The following is a 19,577-nucleotide window of genomic DNA, read 5'->3' on the forward strand; positions in this document are numbered from 1 at the left end:
TTTACCTCACATCTATGGAAACTGAGACCTGTATTCAGAGATTTTCTCAGAGTATTATGAGTCGATTATCCTCAAGATGTGATCTGATCTATGTGAGTCCAGAGGGAGGGATGCCAGAGATTTCATATGTACATGTCATATTCTGACATCTTTCTTTGATGCCTGAGTTACTAATGTTCTCTCCACAAATTGTCATATACTTATCCACATACATGTTGCATCCCTTCAACCCCTTTTCCTACCCACTTCATGCACCAATATATAAGTTCCTTGAGGGAAGAAACTATTTTTCATTTTATATCTTTGTAGTGCCAGCACAATGCCTTGATTCTAGACCTTCAAGTTACACTTTACAAAGGGGTCTTCTTGTCATTTCAGCTTCGCCTCCCCTTGCCCTAGGTCCTGGGGTTACCTGGTCTGTGGCACTTTTATCTCTGCAGAGGAAGCATCCAAATAATGAGTGTCCTCTTTTCTCAGGAGAGATGTGGGGACCTATGGGTCTAGAATGGTGCATACATGGACACAGCCACTGTTCTGATTAGTTTTGCATAACGTTTTCTTTGTTACAAGGGAGATTTCAATTTGGGATGGAATCGGGGCTGTGTAGGGGTGGGATAGTATGTTTAGAAATGTGACCTAAAAAGAAAAGACTGATTATATTTTCTTGTGTTGCATTACTTCGATTTTATTTGTTTAGTCAGAGGCACCAATGAGCCATGGTAAGCTTCCCCCAAAAGATTCTTCATCATCCAGAGACTTCCTGAAATGAGTTAAATTGCTTTTTGTTTTTCTCACACTATAAGAAAATGCAAAACTTCCTAAGATAACACAGAAACAGGAAGTGTTTTTATGGCCCAGCACCAAGGCGTTGTAAGCCTAAATTGGGACACTGATCAGTCTTCTATCTGGGAGACTGACACATCTCACTGACTTCCTAGGCTGTCTAGCCCTGGTAGCCTCATGATCCACTGGAAGTCACTGCCCCAGATAAATGGATGAGAGGTCACCCTAATGCTGGGTCAACAATGCAACTGATTTAGAATTTCACAGATTGCAAAAAGCCTTAGAAAAATCTATCCCATGAGTAGGAGTGAATGTTTCATCAAGCTAGGAGTCAAAAAGACACAAAACAAGAACACGCAAACCCACACACATGGCATGGTATCCTGAAGCACTCTCCAAAAAAACCCCCTATAATAAGCACTTGGCATGCAGGGACAGAAATAGACAAGGCATCATGGGAGAGCTCACATCTCAGTATCCCAAAGGGATTCAGGCCCATCACCCCTATAGCAAAGATGATCATTTCTGACAGCTCTCAAGGCTTTGTCTGATGATGCTGGTCCAGGACAAAAAACCTCACAAAATGTCTCGAGATTTATTTTTGGGGTTGGGAGGGACCTTAGAGATCACTCAGTCCAGGGTTCTTCACCTGGAGTCTGTGAACCCCAGGTGAATTTGTTGGTTTTTTTTTAGACTTTTAAAAAAATATTTTAAAAATAAAAATATTTTAAAATTTTTTGATAACTAGATTTCAATCTTATTGGTGTTCTTTATAATTCCTCTGTTTTATTTTATGCATTTAAAATAACCTTCTGAGAAGGGATCCATAGGTTTCACCAGACTGATTGCCAGAGGAAGGTTAAGAGCCCTTGGAACTAGTCTGGCTTCTTAATTTTTAAGAGGTTGGACCTGACGAATCTGAGCAAGTCCAGGGAGGTCATGGAATTGTAGAATCAGAGATTTAGAACAGAGAAATTAGAGGTTATTGAGTTGGACTTCCTCATTTTAGAGCGAGAAGGAAAGGGAACCGAGTCAGCCTAGATCACAGAGGTAGCAAGGAGGAAGAAGATTCGAACCCAGGCTCTTTGACTCCCTTTGTGCTATATTGTCTCTGGAGGTTGCTATTTGCCCAGAGTCATAGGGATAAGGAGCACAGCTGGGACTGGTGCCCAGAGCTCCTGGGCTCCAGATTTGATTTGACTTTCTTCTATTACATTATGTTGTCAAGGGAAGGTGGTTTAAGAGAGATTCCCCTTGCAGATAACTCTGAGCCACTGAACACATTGACTCACGATGGACCGTGCAGGCACGGGGCATCTTGAAGCGTTGCCTGCTAACATTTTCAGCGATGCCATTGGGAATCAGAAATGTGTGCAATGAATCAAAGAATAAGGACCACCTAGGTCAGTCAAATATCCCTCTGCCTTGAAATTCAAATGTGTAACCATTCTTGAATGGTGCTGGTGTGTTTTCAATTTCCGGAGCAGCAATATATTTTTCCTCCTGGCAAATCAATCTCCCTCCCCCTAGACACCTCTATTCATAGAAATACTGTTTAAAATGGAATTTTGAAAGCTGACTCCAACCAGTTATTGTGATTAGGTATGAAGTACATATGGCAACAGCTGGCCCAAGGCTGGGTTCTACAGGCTAATAAAGAGACACAGGTTGATTAACTTGTTCCAGGTGGGGAGCAGCATCTGTAATTTGTATCTGGGGTAAGTGGTAAAAGTTGGGGGAAGGTGGGGTGAGGCAGGTTCACTTGAGGTCTTGGGGCTGGGACCTGGACCACTGAGAGGTATCTAAAATACTCAAGGGAGAGCAAGCCCATCTTAGGACAAGATCACTACGAAGGGGATGGAATCTAGAGAGCTGTTGGCATCCTCTAAGTTTTTCCACTCTTGAGCAAAGCTCTGATCACCCAGCCCATGTTACACTTCTGTTGTGGAAGAAGGAGCTGGCTGCCAACTTAGTCTTATGGAGGAGAAACAAAATTAAAGAGGGAAACAACTTTTCTCTACCAAATCCTATTCAACCAGTGCCCAAGAAACACTAACGCTTTAGGGCAGAGAAATTCCACTTAGCAAACTATCAATACCACTATTTATCAGTTCAGCTTTTCAGTAAATGGAGTCACACAGGGCCAGTGGACAATCAATACACTTTCTATGGTCGTTCCTTCCACCCTAGGAATTAATTTCTTTCCAGGGAATTGCCTAAGCAAGATGCCATAGGAGGATCTGGTTAGGATGACCAAAGTGGATAAGGCATGCTTAATTTCGGTTCCTCCAGAGAAATGACCTCAGAGGGGCTACATTCCAAGAGAAAACAAGTTCCCTGAAAGCAGGGTTGTTTTGGGTTTTTCTTGTATGTTATTCAGTGCCTTGCACATAGTAGGTCTTTAAGAAATATTTGTTGGATGGAGCTAATGGAATGGGAAAGGGAGAGAAAGGAGAAGGAAAAGGCCAGGGGTGCATGGAAAATTGTCACATCTATACTGTGAGATTGTAAGTGCCTCATTTAATTGAATACTTTTCATTTCTTGATGGGGTGGGGGCAGGGCATGGAGCTGGAGAAGAATGCCAGTGCATTTCTGTAAAATAGCTGCTGTAAGAAAGTGGGGCAGGAATATCATCCCAGGCAGACCTCTTGGAGAAAAAGGACCATCCTGTAGGAAGTGTTTTAAGAAAAAGTCCTGAGTAATATCCATGGACTCTTGGGGAAACAACCTGGGATCTCTCTCTTAATAAACTTCACAGAAGGGTGGGGGGAGTTGAGATAGGATTGGAGATAATAGGATGCCAGATGTTGAGTTGGAAGAGCCTTCAGAAGCCAGCTGGCTCAACCACCTCATTTTTACAGAGGTCCAGGGAGATAGTTAAGTGATAAGCCCAAGATCACTCAGCTGATAGGTTTCAAAGGTAGGATTTGAATTCACATCCTCTGACTTTGGAGTTCCAGTCATGAACTTTAGGTGATGTTCCTATTACTCAAACGTAGCGATAAGGAATACTGGATCTTTTCCTTCTCTGGGGAGAAATTCTATTGGCTGTCTAATCCTCTTGACTTGGAAAGCTATTACAAGAACCTGGAAAATATGCTAGCTGTTTGATCCCATCTCCAGGGTTGGACCCAACATGGTGGGAACCATGTAACCTCTGAGGACAGAGAAGGACCTTTCCCACACTCTGGTCCCAACCTTGGCCGAACTCCAGAAAACAGGCACAGAGAAGAGCAATCAGCTTAATTAGAAATGGCAGTGTGGATTCTTGCACTGATATTCCCAAGCAGGACACAATATCTGGTGTCTATTCTCTCCTCCTCCTTACCAAGTCATGTAGTCCCCTGGATCTGGAGTTAGCCTGGGGCTGAGCAAGCTGACCCACTGCAGCTGATGTTTGATATAGGGAAGAATAGATAGATATTAAAGGGTATGCCCAGATCCTCTGAGGAGAAAGCCAGTGACACAGGTGTGAGAAGGGCTGGTGAGGAATGAAGTGGCTTAGGACATCCACAGAGAAGCTAGAGGCATCGTCCCCTTGAGAGGTAAATCCTAAATGGAGCTTATAAGTCAAAGTCAGATTGAATCTGGTGTCCCTCAGACCTTCTCTTGTTCACAGAGGAATTGACCCCTCCCCCTTCCATTTGCCCAAGGAGAGAAGGTGGACTGGGAGAAGTAGAGACTGTTGCATGTGAATCTGAGTGCACCCTAGGGGTGAGGGGCAATATATGTAACATGTAGTTTTTTTCCAGACCCCGCCCCATCCCCATACAGACATCAAAATGGACCCAGCCCAAGGAAGAAAAAGCAATTTCCAAGAAAGTGTTGGACCTGGGAATATGGGAGGAGGTATGGGGAAGGTGGAGGGAATGAGGGAGGGGGATGTCAAGCCCATCCACGGAGTCAAGGCATCACGTGCCACCACTTGAAGGCAAAGGGCTTCCGGCAGACATTGGTACCACAGTGGACCTCTCCCATTAATTTGTGATAGGAGGAAATGTCATCAATGAAGGTACAGGAGAAGCCCAGGGGGTGCAGAAGTGAGCACACGTGAGCTTCCAGGCAGCACTCTTCATCTATCAGGGGCCCAAAGGGCTTGGGGACTCCCAGGTCCTTGTCGAGCACAATCATATTCACCTGTATGGGGAGAGGGAGGTACATGTTTGTTGTGTGTAGGGGGAGAAGGCTTGTCTGAGGGCCCTGGTGAAGCCTGACAGGCCAGAGAAGGAGCAAAGGTAGATGTCAGGAGTGGAATAAGGGTTGCACTTGGAGATCTGGCTAGTAGTTCCAATTCTTAAACTTAATAGATGTGGGATCAGAGAAAGTAATTTCATTTTTCTAAACCTGTTTCCTCATCTGTAAGACTGGGCTGGCAAGAGGAAATAATAGAATTTTACAGTAAGAAGGGATCATTTAATCCAGACCATTTATTTTACAGATGAGGAAACTGAGGCCCAGAGAAGTTTAATGACTCGCCTAAGGTCACACAGGTAGGAAAGACAGAATTTGAACTTGGGCCTTCTGACTAAAAATTCAGTGCCCATTGTCTCTCTCAAAGGGTCATTGTGAGGCAAGGGCTTTATGAGTCTCCAAGAACTAAAGAAATTTGAGTTATCATCATTTATTCCTCAGATGATCCAGAAAATAGAGGCTATGGTAATAATGATAGTTAGCATTTCTAGGGCACTTTAAGGGTGGCAAAGTACTTGACAAAAGGATAGATCAGATTTCTGGACCACTCTGGGAGGCTGAGAATATGGTGGTGGTGACAACATGGAGGCTTGCCTCCCAGACAGGTAGAAGCTCTTCCTCAGGAGGCCAGGTGCCTTCCCTTCCCTTCATCTTCCCCTTGATAGCGACTGTAGAATCATAGCTTCAGGACTGGACAGCACCTCAGAGGCTCTACCTCAATCCCTTCATTATAGGAAGAGGGGAAGACTCCAGAACCAGCTCCCTTTTGATTGCCACTGTGGTGTATCATTGATCAATGAAACAGGTTCCATACCAGGCCATGGGCATGAATCCTTTGTTCTCTATCGAACATTGAATGGCAAGGGTGAGAACTGGTACCACAGAAGAGAAGAGGCAGAAAAAATCCCTCCTCTAACTGACTCTCCTCCCTTTCTTTCTTCTTCTGGGCAGTAGTGAAATGCACTGAGCTGCCTTTGAGCTAAGACATATATATATATATATACAATCTATCTCTATCTGTATCTTTTCTGTACATTGTTTTCATCTTTGATTAGTCAGAGAGCTCCTTCAGCGTGTCTTTTTGCCTTTCTTTGTATCTCTAGTCCTTAGCTCAGTGCCTGGCACAGAGTAGGTACTTAGTAAACTTCTATTTAGATGAAGCCTTTAAATTAAAAAATTCATTGATTTTGCCTTTCAACCTCAGCATCTTCCTCTGTAAAATGGGATCAGTACACAGGCAATTCTTCCCTAACAAGGTTGAGAGGAAAGTGTTTATTAATTAAAAAAATTAATAAATGATTTAAATAAAGTAAGATTTTATTAAAGTTCTCTAAAAAGGGGAGTTACTGTTATTCTCAGATACTCACATCAGGGAATGTAGTCATTATTATCTCTGTGAGGAAGGTAAGATCTGGGGTTAGGAAGGCATGAGTTCCAATCCTGCCTCAGATGCTTACTTGCTGAGGGGCCATGGGCAAGTTGCTTAACCTCTCTCAGCCTCCACTTCTTCATTTGTAAAAGGGGTATTAATAATATTAATGGGTATTAATAATTAATAATAACAAGCCAGAGTGTAGTTGGGAGGAACAAATAAGTTAAGATATACAAAGTATTTTGCAAAGCTTAAAGTGTTACATAAATGCTAATTCTTATTCATAGTGACTTGCTAGTCACTAGTGAGTTATTACAACATAGTGAGTTATTAGTAAGCTGGGGGATCATCCAAGTGGCTGATCTGTGATCTATGTAGGGGTGGAGGAATACATCCCTCCTGGGATCACATCTAACCCATTGTGTCGACTGGGTGGGAGTGAACAGAGTCCTGGATTGGAATTAGAAGATCTGGGTTTGAATCTCAACTCCACCACTTACTAGGAGTGACTTTGGCCAAGTCATCTAGCTGCTCTGGATCTCAGTTTCTTCCTCTGTAAAATGAGGGGGTTTCGACTAGATGGCCTTGGAAGTTCTGTGTGGCTATAGAATCTATGAATTTGAATCAGTGTCTTCACATTTCTAGTGGCTTGGCGTGGGTGATGAAGAAGGGGACTGAGCTACTCACCATGTTGGGGAAATAAGCCATTGCTTGACCATACTCATTCAACTTGAACAGAGCTGGGAGGTCGATGATATCTTTCTCTGTCAATCCCAATTCCTTTTTCAGGATGTCCCGGTTCCAGTCTAGACAACGCTGAGGAGAAATTGGGGGAGGGAAGAGAAGGCAGAGATAAAAATATACTTTGACTGTGTTGAGATAGTGGCAGTAATCACCTTTCTGAATATTTGTAGAGCCCCAAGCTCCTGGCTACTTTGGGCAAATCATGTCCCCTCTTTGGAACTCAGTTTCCTAATCTATAAAATGAAGAGGCTGAACTAGTTCTTCTAGCTCTGGACTTGAGATCCTTTGATCACAATCTTTCCATGATCCAGTCTCTAACAGAGGTCCCCAAATAATAGTTCAAGGGCCACTGGGACTTGATATTGTCTTTAATAACTCCTTTCTGATTCACCGTCACTCTCAACTGGAATGAGAAGGAAGAGAGAACACCAAACCAAGAAATGGTAGCCTTAAATCTCTCTGTCTCTGTCAGTCTCTGTGTATGTGTGTGTGTGTGTGTGTCTGTCTGTCTGCCTGCCTGTCTGTCTGTGTCTCTCCCTCCCCCTCTGTTAATAACCAATATACTGTTTTGTCAGGGGATATACTGTTAGGATTGTGTTTATTGGGAAGTATTTATTGTACAACATCAAAATAAATTCTTAAAAGAAATGAGAATCAAAATAAAATTGAATTAAAAAAGAAATGAGAGTCTTCAGGTAGTCATAAAGTTAACTTGGGGAACTGTATCATCCGTGCAAAGGTACGTCAATGAACATGAAGTTTAATAGTTTGAAGCCACACTAAGACTTTTGGCATACCCTGACTATGTATGGGTCCCCTTGACTGTTTCTCACAGCAGGATGTGGCCCCTGCCATCCTGGCCCTAAGAGTGACTTTGGCTCTACTGTGATACATGGTGCCCCTCACAAAGGTACTCCTGCCTGTTTCCAATATGTTCCTAGACCTCTGTGGACCAAGGCATGCCTATGTTGCCCTTCACTTTCACATTCCTGATAAGCTGGCATGATCTGGGCAAAGCCCTGAACACTCACAGTCCCTGCGCACACAGGGACTTCTTTGTTTCTGTGCCTCCATCCTTTGGATAATGGCTCATTTCCTTTGAGCATTTCTCTACTGGGGAGTGGCTGCTGATGCCATACATTTGTGTACATTCCCTACATACACTGGGTTTCAGACTTTTATCAGTGATGCAGGCATTCCCTACCCTCCCCTCTCACCATCTAGGTTTCTCTTTTTAGTCTATTTTCATTGACTGTGTGTGTAAATCTTTTTAAAATTTGGTATGATTGATATTAGCCTATTCCCCATGCCACTCCTGATGGATAAAGCCATAGAATCTGGGGTTGGCCCTGTGAGGGATCCAGTAAGGTGGTGCCCCTCCTGCTCCACCAGGCTCCAGTCTCTGCTCTTACCTGGGCATACAGGTTCTCCTGCACCAGATTCTCATTGGACAGGATCTTATTGATGGTAATCCGTTTGTTGCTCATGCCTCCCAAGCCTGCAGAGGTGGAAAGGACAGGACGGTTATAGTGTGAGGCTCCTGGCACATTGAATATTTAGGTTGTTCTCTGTGATCCTAGCAGCTAAGTGAGTAGATTACTAGATTAAAAGTCAGGAAGACCTGAGTTTGAAATCTGCCTCAAACACTTACTAGGCTGTATGGCCCTGGGCAAGGCAGTAGCCTGTCTCAGCCTCAGTTCTCTGATCGATAAAATGGGAAAAATAATTGTTCCTACCTCACAGGATTCTTTGGAGGAACAAATGAGACAACATATGTAAAGTACATAGCTCAGAGCACTTAAAAATGCCAAGTTATCATCATCGTCACCACCACCACCACCATCATCATTTTTGCTGTTGACTACTTGTATCACCTCCCTGGGTCCTAGTTTCCTCATTCATCCCAGGGAGTTGGGATAGATAATCTTGAAAATCCCTTCTGGTTGTACAGTCTATGATTCAATGGAAGGAGAGCTGGCCAGGAATGTTCAATGAGGGCAGAGAACATGGCATCTGAGATGTCTCCAAATCACCTACTCTTTCTCTTAGAGGTATGTAGCTGACCCTCTACATCACATTTCTGTAGTCTTGCTGGTGCACTCAAAGTATAGGAGAGACCTTCTAATGGGCTCTGGCTTTGGGATCCAGCCCCTCTGACTCTCAAAGTATAGTTTTTTTCCCTACTGTGGCACTACAGGCTGATGTGACTGCATAGATATGCTTACAAATGCATACGTCTGCCTTTAAGGTAAGAGGCTTGGCAGCTGGGGCTGCCATAGTGCATAGAGCACCATGCCTGGAGTTAAGAAGACTCATCTCCCTGAGTTCAAATCTGGCCTCGGACACTTATTAACTGTGTGACCCTGGGCAAGTCTTTTAACCCAATTTGCCTCATTCTCTTTATCTATAAAATGAGCTGAAGAAGGAAACAGCAGATCATTCCAGTATCTTTGCCAAGAAAATTCCAAATGGGGTCATGAAGAGTCAGACATGACTGAAATGACTCAATAACAGCAACAAAAATTTTTTTCTTCTCTCTGTCTTGAGGAACTTAAAGTCTGACTCCATCTATTTTGCTTGTCTCCCAGCAGCTGTATGACCCTGGGCAAATTATTTGGCATTCCTCTGTCTCAGTGTCCTCAATTCAGCAAATATTTACTAATCCTCCAAATATGCAGGACAGAAGTTGCCAGGGACACAAAGACGAAACAGTTCCTACCCTCAAGGAGCTTACATTCTGTAGGAAAGATACAACATTTAAATAGATGTATACAGTGTACTTGGATGAGAGGAGAGAGCACTAACAAAGGCTTCCTATAAGAGGGGGCTCCTTGCTTGACTCTTGGAAAACATATGAGGAATCTAAGAGGTGCTAGGGAGGAGAGAATGCATTCCAAGCATGTGGTATAGCCAGGACAAAGGCATAAAGGTGAGAAATAGAATGTTGCATTCAAGGAACAGCAAATAAGCCAGTTTGGCTGGAAATGAAGAGTGTGAGAGGGGAGGAATATGAAATAATTATAACCCAGCCAAATTGTAAAGGTCTTTAAATGCCAAGCTGAGGAATTTCCATTTTATACTAGAGGTAATAGGGAGACTTTGAAGCTTTCAGATCAAAATTTTAGGGGGATCATTTTGGCAGTTTTGTGGATGATAGATTATAGAGGGGACAGAATGGAAGCAGACATTCAAATTAGCAAACTATTATAATAGTTCAGAAACGTGATGACAGGTCCCTGAACTACAGTGTTGGTTATGTATATGGAGCAAAGGGGATGAACAGTAAAGATGCTGTAGAAGTATAATCAATTAGGCTTGTCAACTGATTGGATATGTAGAGGTAAAGGAGAGTAAGCAGTTGAGGGTGATTCTGAGGTTGTGAACTCAGATGACGAGACGAAGGATGTCAGTGCCACTCAAGAGAAATGGTGAAGTTTGGAGGAGGGATAGATTTAGGGGAAAGGTAATGAGTCTCACATTGGACATGTTGCATTGGAGATGCCCATGGGACTTCCAGGTGGAGATCTCTGGTGGGCAATTGGTGTGCATGACTGGAGTTCAAGATAATGTCAGGTAAAGTCTTGCTCCTTGGATAGAGAACATAATGGAATCCCTAGGAGCTGAAGATATCGCCAAAGAAGACAGCATAGAGGGAGAAAAGACGAGGGCCCTGGATAGAGCCTTGTGAGATTGCTTGGGGGTGGAATTTGGATGATGACCCAGTAAAGAGCTAATAAATGTCAGCAATGATTATTTCTGTGGTTTTGTAGGCCTAGGAGAGTGCTGTGCATTTGGTCCATATCTCATGATGATAGTGATAAGAATTTTCCATCCTTCTCAGCTTCATAGTCCATCCAACCTAGGACCTTTTTTGGAGGGAAACACCAAGTGACAGCTTGTAGGAAGCTCCATGAATCATAGATATCCTTCAAAACACTCCCAGCTTATATCTCAGTGGCACTCCAAACTATGGTTAATCTTTTCTCCTACCCATATGCTCCTTCTCATCCCCTAGCATAGGTAGGGGCTTCTGTCCTCCCTCCAGGGCTCTGGGGTCACTTACCTTTGAACAAGATAGCTTCTCCATGCCCCTCTTTCTGCTTTTCCCGGAAGAGCTTGTAGCAGGCAGAGGTACTGGCCATGAGCAAGCGGAATTCCTGAAGAAGGGGAACCCCCAGGAGTGCCATGGAGTAGGGGGAGGAGACAAAGGAAGAGGGTTACAAGGAACATCCTAATATGATGCCTTTCCCTATGGGTCTTGAAGTAGCCTCTAGATCTCTCATTCCTCAACATATCTCTAGGTAGTAGGAAGCCAATGGGGATGATTCTCCCCTTTTCACAGAGAAGAAAAAGTGAGTCAGAGAGAGGAGAATTGGCCTTTCTAAGGGAAGCCACTGAAGTAGCTGGCACACAGCTTATCTCTGTTGCCTCTCAATTGTAACTGCCTAAAATGGCAAGGGTCTCCCACTGCATCCTGGGCCATCTCCAGTCATCCTGATGAAGATCAGGCCATTGGACCCAGATGGCTCTGAAGGAGAAAGTGATGCTAATGATCTTGTACAGCCCACCCTCACTCAAATCAAAGTCAATTGCAAGTCATGTCATCATCTCCCTGATGTCATGGTCCTCTTTGAAAATGAAGGACAAACACAACCTGTGAGTAAGTAGCAGCTCCTCCCCTCTCCTCCCCTCCTCTCCTCCTTGGGTACTCTACCCAGAGGAAAGTACATTTCCATGGCCAAAAGCTGCATTTTTTCCTTTGGGTTTACTGGCTATATTTCTTGCTCAAAGACCAAGCCTCAAACCCAATTCACTCTGGAGCTCATAGATTGGACAACAGGTCCCTGTTCACCTTGCACAGAATGAATGTAGATGCTAAATAATAATTGTTTCTCTTTTACCCAGGAACCCTGAGGGTCTTCCCCATTCTCAATTTGATTTTTTTTTTAAAGGGGCCATACCTTGAGTAACTACTTAAAGAGGCCTATTCATTGAATGGGTGTATCTCACTTAAAGCCTAAAATAGCAAGGATCTCCCATTGCATCCTGGGCCATCTCCAGTCATCCTGAAGAATATCAGGCCACTGGACCCAGATGGCTCTGGAGGAGAAAGTGAAGCTGGTGACCTTGCACAGTCCTCCCTCACTCAAATCAAAGTCAACTGCAAATCATGTCATCATCTTGATGTCATGGTCCTCTTCCAGAATCAACATAATCTCTGTTGCCTCCCAATTGTAATGTTAATTATGTTAATGAGAGTTAAAGATCTTCCCTGCCCATTAATGGGCCTGTCCATTAAGGGAAGCTTGATTAGGGGAGATTTGTTTTGTAGGAAGGCCCATACTTTTGTTGATTTCTAATGAAGCACTCATTATTCTCAAGAGTTGTGATGGCCCTCTGACTCTGAAAAGTGAGGTGAGATTTTGTCTTACTCATTGGAAGTGTTTGTTTGGCAGGATGAGACACTGGGCAGCCACTAGGGAGCCCCACCAACCCCCTTTGAAAAGCCAGATATTGGTGTTTCTCTCTCTGGTAACTATGTATGTATGGTCAGACAGTTGGATCTATCTGTTGATCTGTGATGTATGTATTGCTTATGGTCAGATAGTTGGAAGCCCTGTCTGTTGGTCTTTTATTTCTCTGTTTGTATGTTCTCTGTTGGTATATGTAATTGTGAGATACAGCAAAAAGTTAAGTTTCCACAGAATTACTAGTTGATGAAGTCCCTGAGAATAAGTCAGATAATAAGAAAGCTAGCAGACTTCAGGTGAACTCAGGAGACAGACTGTGGTCTTCAGAAAATTACAAAGTTCTTGATAAAAGGGACAAAATCTAAAACCATCTTAAACTAGTGAGGAAAAATGACCCAGAATAACCTGGAGAAAGTTTTTCTTCACTGTACTTGCTTAATGAAGCTCATGCATACAAGCAGACACACCCCACATAACATTTTTTCTCCATTTTCTAACCATGGGTCCTATGTTGAAGCATATTTGGGAAGGGGGAACACACCAAGAATGGTTATGTAGTGGGCATGTGGAGAAAGTGGACCAATCTGTCTCCTGATTGGAGGATCTGTCCTAAATGAACAGTATAAAGCCAATCTCACTTCAGTATCCAGCACTCCCCCCTCCTGAAAAGGTGGTTGGAGTCCACTTTGGCCAAGGGGTTCAATTCCTCTGAGCTTTGCTACAATAAATTTTCCTTGATACTTTTTTATGTGTCAAGAGTGTTTCTAATATAATTAAATACGATTGTTGACCCCCTCAAAAGTTACTTTCCTTTTAGAAAAGCATATCTCTGGAGTCCTTGCTGTTATACCATTGCAAGGTAAGACAGAGCTCTTCAAAAGGCAGCCTTTGGGGAAAGAGTATTTATTACCATTTTCTCCTATGAGAAAAATGAAGGCCTGGGTTTGGGTTCAGAGTATAAGGCATTTGTGGGCAATGTAGACAATCTTCCTCAACAGATGTGCCAATTCCTAGAAGGCCAGGTGGAATTTTTAAGACTTTAGGTCTTGGCTACTCTCTCTCTCCAAAAAGGTTGAACAGGATTGATCCTGACTCAAAGCACTTAAGCAAGTATCTCATGAGACAGTGATGAGAACACTGGCTTTGGAGGCAGATGATTTAGGTTCATATCCTACTCTTGATGCATCCTACTTATGTGAGTGCTTAGGCCCATCTCCCTGGCCTTAATTTCCTCATCTATAAAAACAAGGAGGTTGGACCACCTGGGTTGCCAAGGTTTCTTTCAGCTTTAGATCTAAGATGTGATGATTAATAGCGAAAGCGGTATACATTGCTTTGAGGGCTGTAAAACTCTTTCCTTGTAAGATCCTGGTGAGGTAGGCAGTGTGCCATCATTCCCATTTTGCAGGTGAGGAAACTGAGATTTAAAAGGATTAAGAGGTTTAACCCATAGTCGCACAGTTAGGAAGGGTTACAACTGGGACTGAGACACAGTTTTTTGAGTACAAATTCAAAATCTTGGGATCATATGTCTAGAGCTGGAAGTAACCTTAGAATAGTCCCTCTCCTCCCCCTTTAATGGATTAGAAAACGTGACCCAGAGGAGTGAAGTTGCTCAAGGTCACATGGGCTTAGGAAGTGGCAGATTTAGTGGATTTAAGGTCAGTGTTCTATCTGCCTTCACACTGCCTCTCACTGTGCTGCTTCTTCCAGGGTGGTATGACCTTGTTCATAGGGACATCCAGGCTTCACCAAGCTTCTACCACTAACACACACAGCTTCCCAGCCTACTTCCTGTTTCCTCCTCTCCCCTTTCCTTCCTGGGTTCACTGTCCTATGCTGACAAGGCTCATCAGGGTAGTCCTTTGTTAAGCCTCTTGTCTCTACTCACCTTTCTTTTGCCCGGGATGGGAACGAAGGTCATAAATTCATCCACATGGCCAACGATCAACCAATCAGAATACAGCTCCACAGGTGACTGGACCACCTGGGCCTGCAGGAAATCTCTCACGACCTTTGTCATCCTTCTCCCACCAGATCTGGGGAGGGGAGGGAAAAAGAAAGGAGAGGAGGGGCATCAGAAAGTCTTCCTTCCTTGCCCCTTTCCCTTCAGCGAGCCTGGAAACTTCTCATCTGGTAACAGCTCAGGTTTATATGTAGGGTATCCCCAAAGTCTTGTTGTTCAGACTAGTCTGACTCTTCATGACCCCGTTTGGGGCTTTCTTTCTTAAAATTTATTTATTTTTAGTTTACAACATTCAGTTCCACAAGCTTTTGAGTTCCAAATTTTCTCTCCCACTCTCAACCTCTACACCCCTCCCCAAGGCAGCATGTAATCTGATATAGGTAGGATTTTCTTGAAAAAGATACTTCGCCATCTCCTTCTTCAGCTCATTTTATAGATGAGAAAACTGAGGCAAACAGGGTGAAGTGACTTGCCCAGGGTCACCCTGCTAGTAAGTGTCTGAGGTGGGATGTGAACCTGGTTCTTCCTGACTCCAGGCCCACCATTATGCCACCTAGCTGCCCTCCTATCTTAGTGAAGTTTTAATCTTCAATAGTTTAAATAGTAATTAATAAAATTTTGGGATATCCTGGAGTGCTTTTAAAGTTTATAAAGCACTTTATTCCTATAATCCTGTGAGGTTGGTCATATGTGTATCCCCTCCCCCACTTACAGATAGAGAAACTGAGGTTCAGAGGAGACAAGCGACTTGCTCAAGGTTACATGAGCAAATGTTGTTATACAGCTAACAGGGGTCAAAATCAGAATTATACTTAGCTCTGGACCCTGGCCTTCATCAGGTTTGCAGATGCGTATTGCCATAGAAAACCACAATTTAACATTATCTATATCGTGTTGGATTTTTCCCTTATTATGTTAAACATTTTTCAAGTACATTTTAATATCTAGTTCAGGCCTTGAGTTTGATCCTGCTGATGTAGAGCATAGAGGGCTGGATTTGGAAGACTTGATTCATACCCCGTCTGTTACTTATCTGTGTGAGCACAGAAAAATCATTTAATAATGAGAGTCAGCATTTATGGAGCACTTTAAGGTTTGCAAGATGCTTTATCTCCTTTGATCCTCACCATAATCCTGGGAAGTGGGTGCTGTTATTATCCCCATTTTACAGCTGAGGAACCTGAGGCAGAGCAGTTAAAGTGACTTGTCTAAGATCACACACCTAGCCAATGTCTGAGGTAGAATCTGAACCCAGCTTCCTGACTCCAGACCCAGGCATTGTCCTTTGGGACCATTGGTTGGGTGGCTCTCAGTTCTCCCCAGTGATTTTACTACCCTACAGGAACAATATGGGCATTTCCAATTGTCTTCTTCCTTAAGTTTGTCAGATTAAAGTCCTTTCTTTGCCTTGAGAGGGACAAGGCATTTAGAGATTTAATAACTGTCTTAACAATAAGAGAGTTAGAGGCAGGTAGGTGCCACAGTGGACAGAGTGCATCAAGAATCCAGCTTCAGAAAGTTACTAGCTGTGTGACCCTGAGCAAATCACCTAATCTCTATTTGCCTCAGTTTCCTCAACTGTAAAACAGGGATAAGACCTCATAGGCAAGTCACTTTAACTGCTGTCTGGGATAATAATATGTTATTATATGAATATTACATAAAAATATTATATTAGATAATATATATTATATACAATTATATCATATATGGGATAATGCTATGGTATGATGTGACACATACCATACCATAATATAATATGATAATTTTTTTATTATATGTTATATAAGCATATATCATATGGAATAATTTATTATTATATGATATATAAGTATATATTATATGGGACAATCTTGTATTATATTATATAAGCACATGTTATATGGGATAATAATAGCACCTACCATCTAGGTAGGTCTATCTGGGAGATCTGCATTTATAATATAAGCTCCATGAGAACAGGGGCTGTATTTGCTCCGTCATTGTATCCCCAGGCCCTGGCCCACAGTAAGCACTTATTAAATGCTTGCTGAATGATTAAAAGTGTAGATCCCAGTAAGAGAAGGCAAAGTATGCCCCAAAGGAATGAAAGTTGGAATTTCATGCATCATCAGTGGATATTTTAGGGGTGGGTCAGAGGAACCTTCCCAGTGATCCTTGAATCACACTATGTAGGCAACAGCCCACTTGGCCTATGTGTAAAGCTGACCCTGCTGGGAGCCTTGCTGGCTGAAGCATTCTCTTACAGGGGAAAACTGCTGCCGATGAGAATCCTGCCCAGTGGGTATTCCTTCCCATTCACTGTCACAGGTGGGCTGACCTCTAGGTTCCCAAAGGAATCCAGGCTGGAGACTTCCTCAAAGAGTGGCTCCCGGGTGACATAGCCAAAATCCGGGCCCTGCACAGACAACATACTTTGTTAGCATCCCTTATCCACTGAGTACTACCACATTCCCCTGGCCATATGTTTGCCCAATTCAGTGCAACACTCAATTCTCCATTATGAGCTGGATAGATTTGCCAAGGTCTGCTTGTCAGTAGAATCTCAGTCTGCTGAGAGAAGGGATGTGCAGGCCAGAACTTGGGGGTTTGGGCACAGATGGGATGACTGAGACACTAAATGTGTGTCCATAATAGGGGCTCTTAACCTGTGAACTTAAAAAAATTTTTTGATGACCATTTCAATAGAATTGGTTCCCCTTATAATCTTATGTATTTTACTTTATGGATTTAAAAACATTCTTCTGAGAAAAAAGTCCATGGGCTTCCCCTCTGTCTAGGACACAAAAGAATCTAAGAACTCCTGGCCTTGAATGTTTGCTACATCTATATTCCAAATCAAACACACAATCATGAGGCAGTATGGTGGTAAAAACAATAGAGTTGGAGTCAGGATAAAAGGGATACAGAATCCCAGATGTGGAAGGGACCACAGAAGTCATCTAGGCTAACTGCCAACAGACTAGGACTTCCCTTTATAATACAACTCAAGAATGGGCAACCAGTCTTTGTGTAGTGGGTGGATCCTTGGACTTGGAAACAGGAAAATCTGAATTTGAATTTTGCCTTAGACACTTACTAGCTGTGTGACCCTGGACAAGTCACTTAACCTCTGTCTGCCTCAGCTTCATCTTTTCTAAAATTAGGGAACTCGTCTCTAAGGTCCCTTCCAGTTTAAAATCAGTTCTCCTATCTATCACTCTTTTGGGATACTAATGTTCATTTCTTGTATCCCCAGTGCTTTAATATAGTGCCTAGCAGGCACTTAAGAAATGTTTGTTGAGGGATTAATTGATTACTTGGTGGGGCGGGGACAGCAGATTCTTTGAAACTTCTATCAGTTGCTTCCAGTTCTGATCTTTGGGACCAGGCAGAAAAAGTCTAAGCTGTCTTTCCTGTTTGAGACCTGCAAATGGCAGTATGGGGGGGTGTGGGTGGGGGTCCTTGATCAAAGGAGTCCTTTGATCATCTTGATGAGCTTATACAGTGGTGAGCCTTTGTCAGGGATTTTGTATCTTCCTCTGGAGGGTCTAGATATGCCCCTTGGTGTTTCCTACACAATGAGTTTTACCTCTGCTGGTTGAATTATTGGCTTGGACTCCTGTGGGATGCGCAGATTTGAAGGGTTACCCTTTTGTATTGGCCTGTGAAAGGGGGCTTTCTACTATGTGGCCACTATGGGATGGGGGAGGGAACTGCATGGTCTGAATGGTGAGAAATCCCGAACCCTAACTTCCATCAATCAATAAACATTTACTAAGCACCTACTATGGCCAGTTAAGTACTAGGAGTACAAAAAGAGGCACAAGGCAGTGCCTGCCCTCAAGGAGCTCATAACCTAACAGTAGGTTATGTACTCTCTGAGTACATCTATGGGAGCTGAAGATTCTCAGAGCTCAATCTTGTACCAGAGAAGGGGGGAAGTTTCTGGTCAGTATCTGTCATAGCAGGAGTATCTCTAGCAAACCCAAGTTCCAGAACCCTAAAATCCGATGTTCTATTGAGAGAAGGGGAATTTATGGGCAGAGATAGCCCCTTGGGGGGAGAAGAACATCATGCATGTGGATCTCAAACAGGAGTAAAGGACTACAAGATGGGGGAGCAGGTGATCTAGATTTTGCTCTCCATTCTTACTGTGAGTTATTAGATTGAGTGAATCTAATGGAAAAGGGTGGGCAGGGGAGGGTTGCTGTTCAGCCAGCAGCCTTATGCACTTAATCTATGCTTGCTGATTGATGGATTCCTTTTCTGCAGGGTGCAAGCAAACTCTCAGATAGCTATAAGTTAAGACTCACCCTAGGCAGCTAGGGGGGTGCCATAATGCATATGGAGCCAGGGCCGGAGTCATCTTTCTGAGTTCAAACCTGCCTCAGACACTTCCTAGTTATGTGACCCTGGGCCAATCACTTAACTCTGTTTGCCTCAGTTTCCTCATTTGTAAAATGAGCTGGAAAAGAAAATGGCAAACTACTCCCGTATTCCTGCCAAGAAACTCCAAATGGGGTCCCAAAGAGTCAGGCACCCCTGAAAATGACTGAACAAGACTCACCCAAATGTCAGAGTGTTTTCCATCTAGAAACAGCAATTCTTCTCTTTTCAGGTTAAACATTCCCAATTCCTTCAACTGATCCTCGTATGGTATGAATCCAAAGACCTTGACTATAATGATTTAATTTTGCTGACTACTCCACTAGCTTATTAACATCCTTCCTAAAATGTGATGTCCAGAATTGAACGCAGTAATTCTGACATGGTTTGACTCTGGCAGAGAATTTTGGGATCATACAGTCCTGTCTTTTGGACACTCTGCTCTTGATGACATCTAAGATTGCGTTTTCTTTCTTGACTGCCAAATTTTCTGATGACTCAACCTGAGTGTGTAATCTGCTAAGACTAGGACATAAATCCAAGCTTTGCCACTAACTACTTGCCTGATCTTGGGCAAGCACTTTAAACTCTCTGGGCCTTAATTTTCTCATCAGTAAAATGGGTATGTTTCACCAAATGATCTCGACAGCTCACTCCAGTTCTCAATTCCATGAGTTCATT

At 43.1% G+C, this 19,577-nt stretch overlaps 1 protein-coding gene across 1 annotated transcript in view; it reads right to left on the bottom strand.

Moving 5' to 3' along the window:
- Positions 1-654: 654 nt before the first annotated feature.
- The window catches only part of PADI2 (peptidyl arginine deiminase 2), a 62,434-nt gene continuing 43,511 nt past the window's right edge, over positions 655-19,577 (bottom strand). The window contains exons 11-16 of the mRNA XM_072609071.1: positions 16,775-16,926; positions 14,454-14,601; positions 11,155-11,248; positions 8,504-8,589; positions 7,035-7,163; positions 655-4,921 (exon numbers count right to left, since the gene is read on the bottom strand). Of these exons, the coding sequence (XP_072465172.1) occupies positions 4,688-4,921; positions 7,035-7,163; positions 8,504-8,589; positions 11,155-11,248; positions 14,454-14,601; positions 16,775-16,926 (843 nt within the window). The 3' untranslated portion in view covers positions 655-4,687. The remainder of the gene's footprint in view (positions 4,922-7,034; positions 7,164-8,503; positions 8,590-11,154; positions 11,249-14,453; positions 14,602-16,774; positions 16,927-19,577) is intronic.

The sequence above is a fragment of the Notamacropus eugenii genome, chromosome 5 (genome assembly GCF_028372415.1).
Source record: "Notamacropus eugenii isolate mMacEug1 chromosome 5, mMacEug1.pri_v2, whole genome shotgun sequence".
NCBI classification, from domain to species: Eukaryota; Metazoa; Chordata; class Mammalia; order Diprotodontia; family Macropodidae; genus Notamacropus; species Notamacropus eugenii.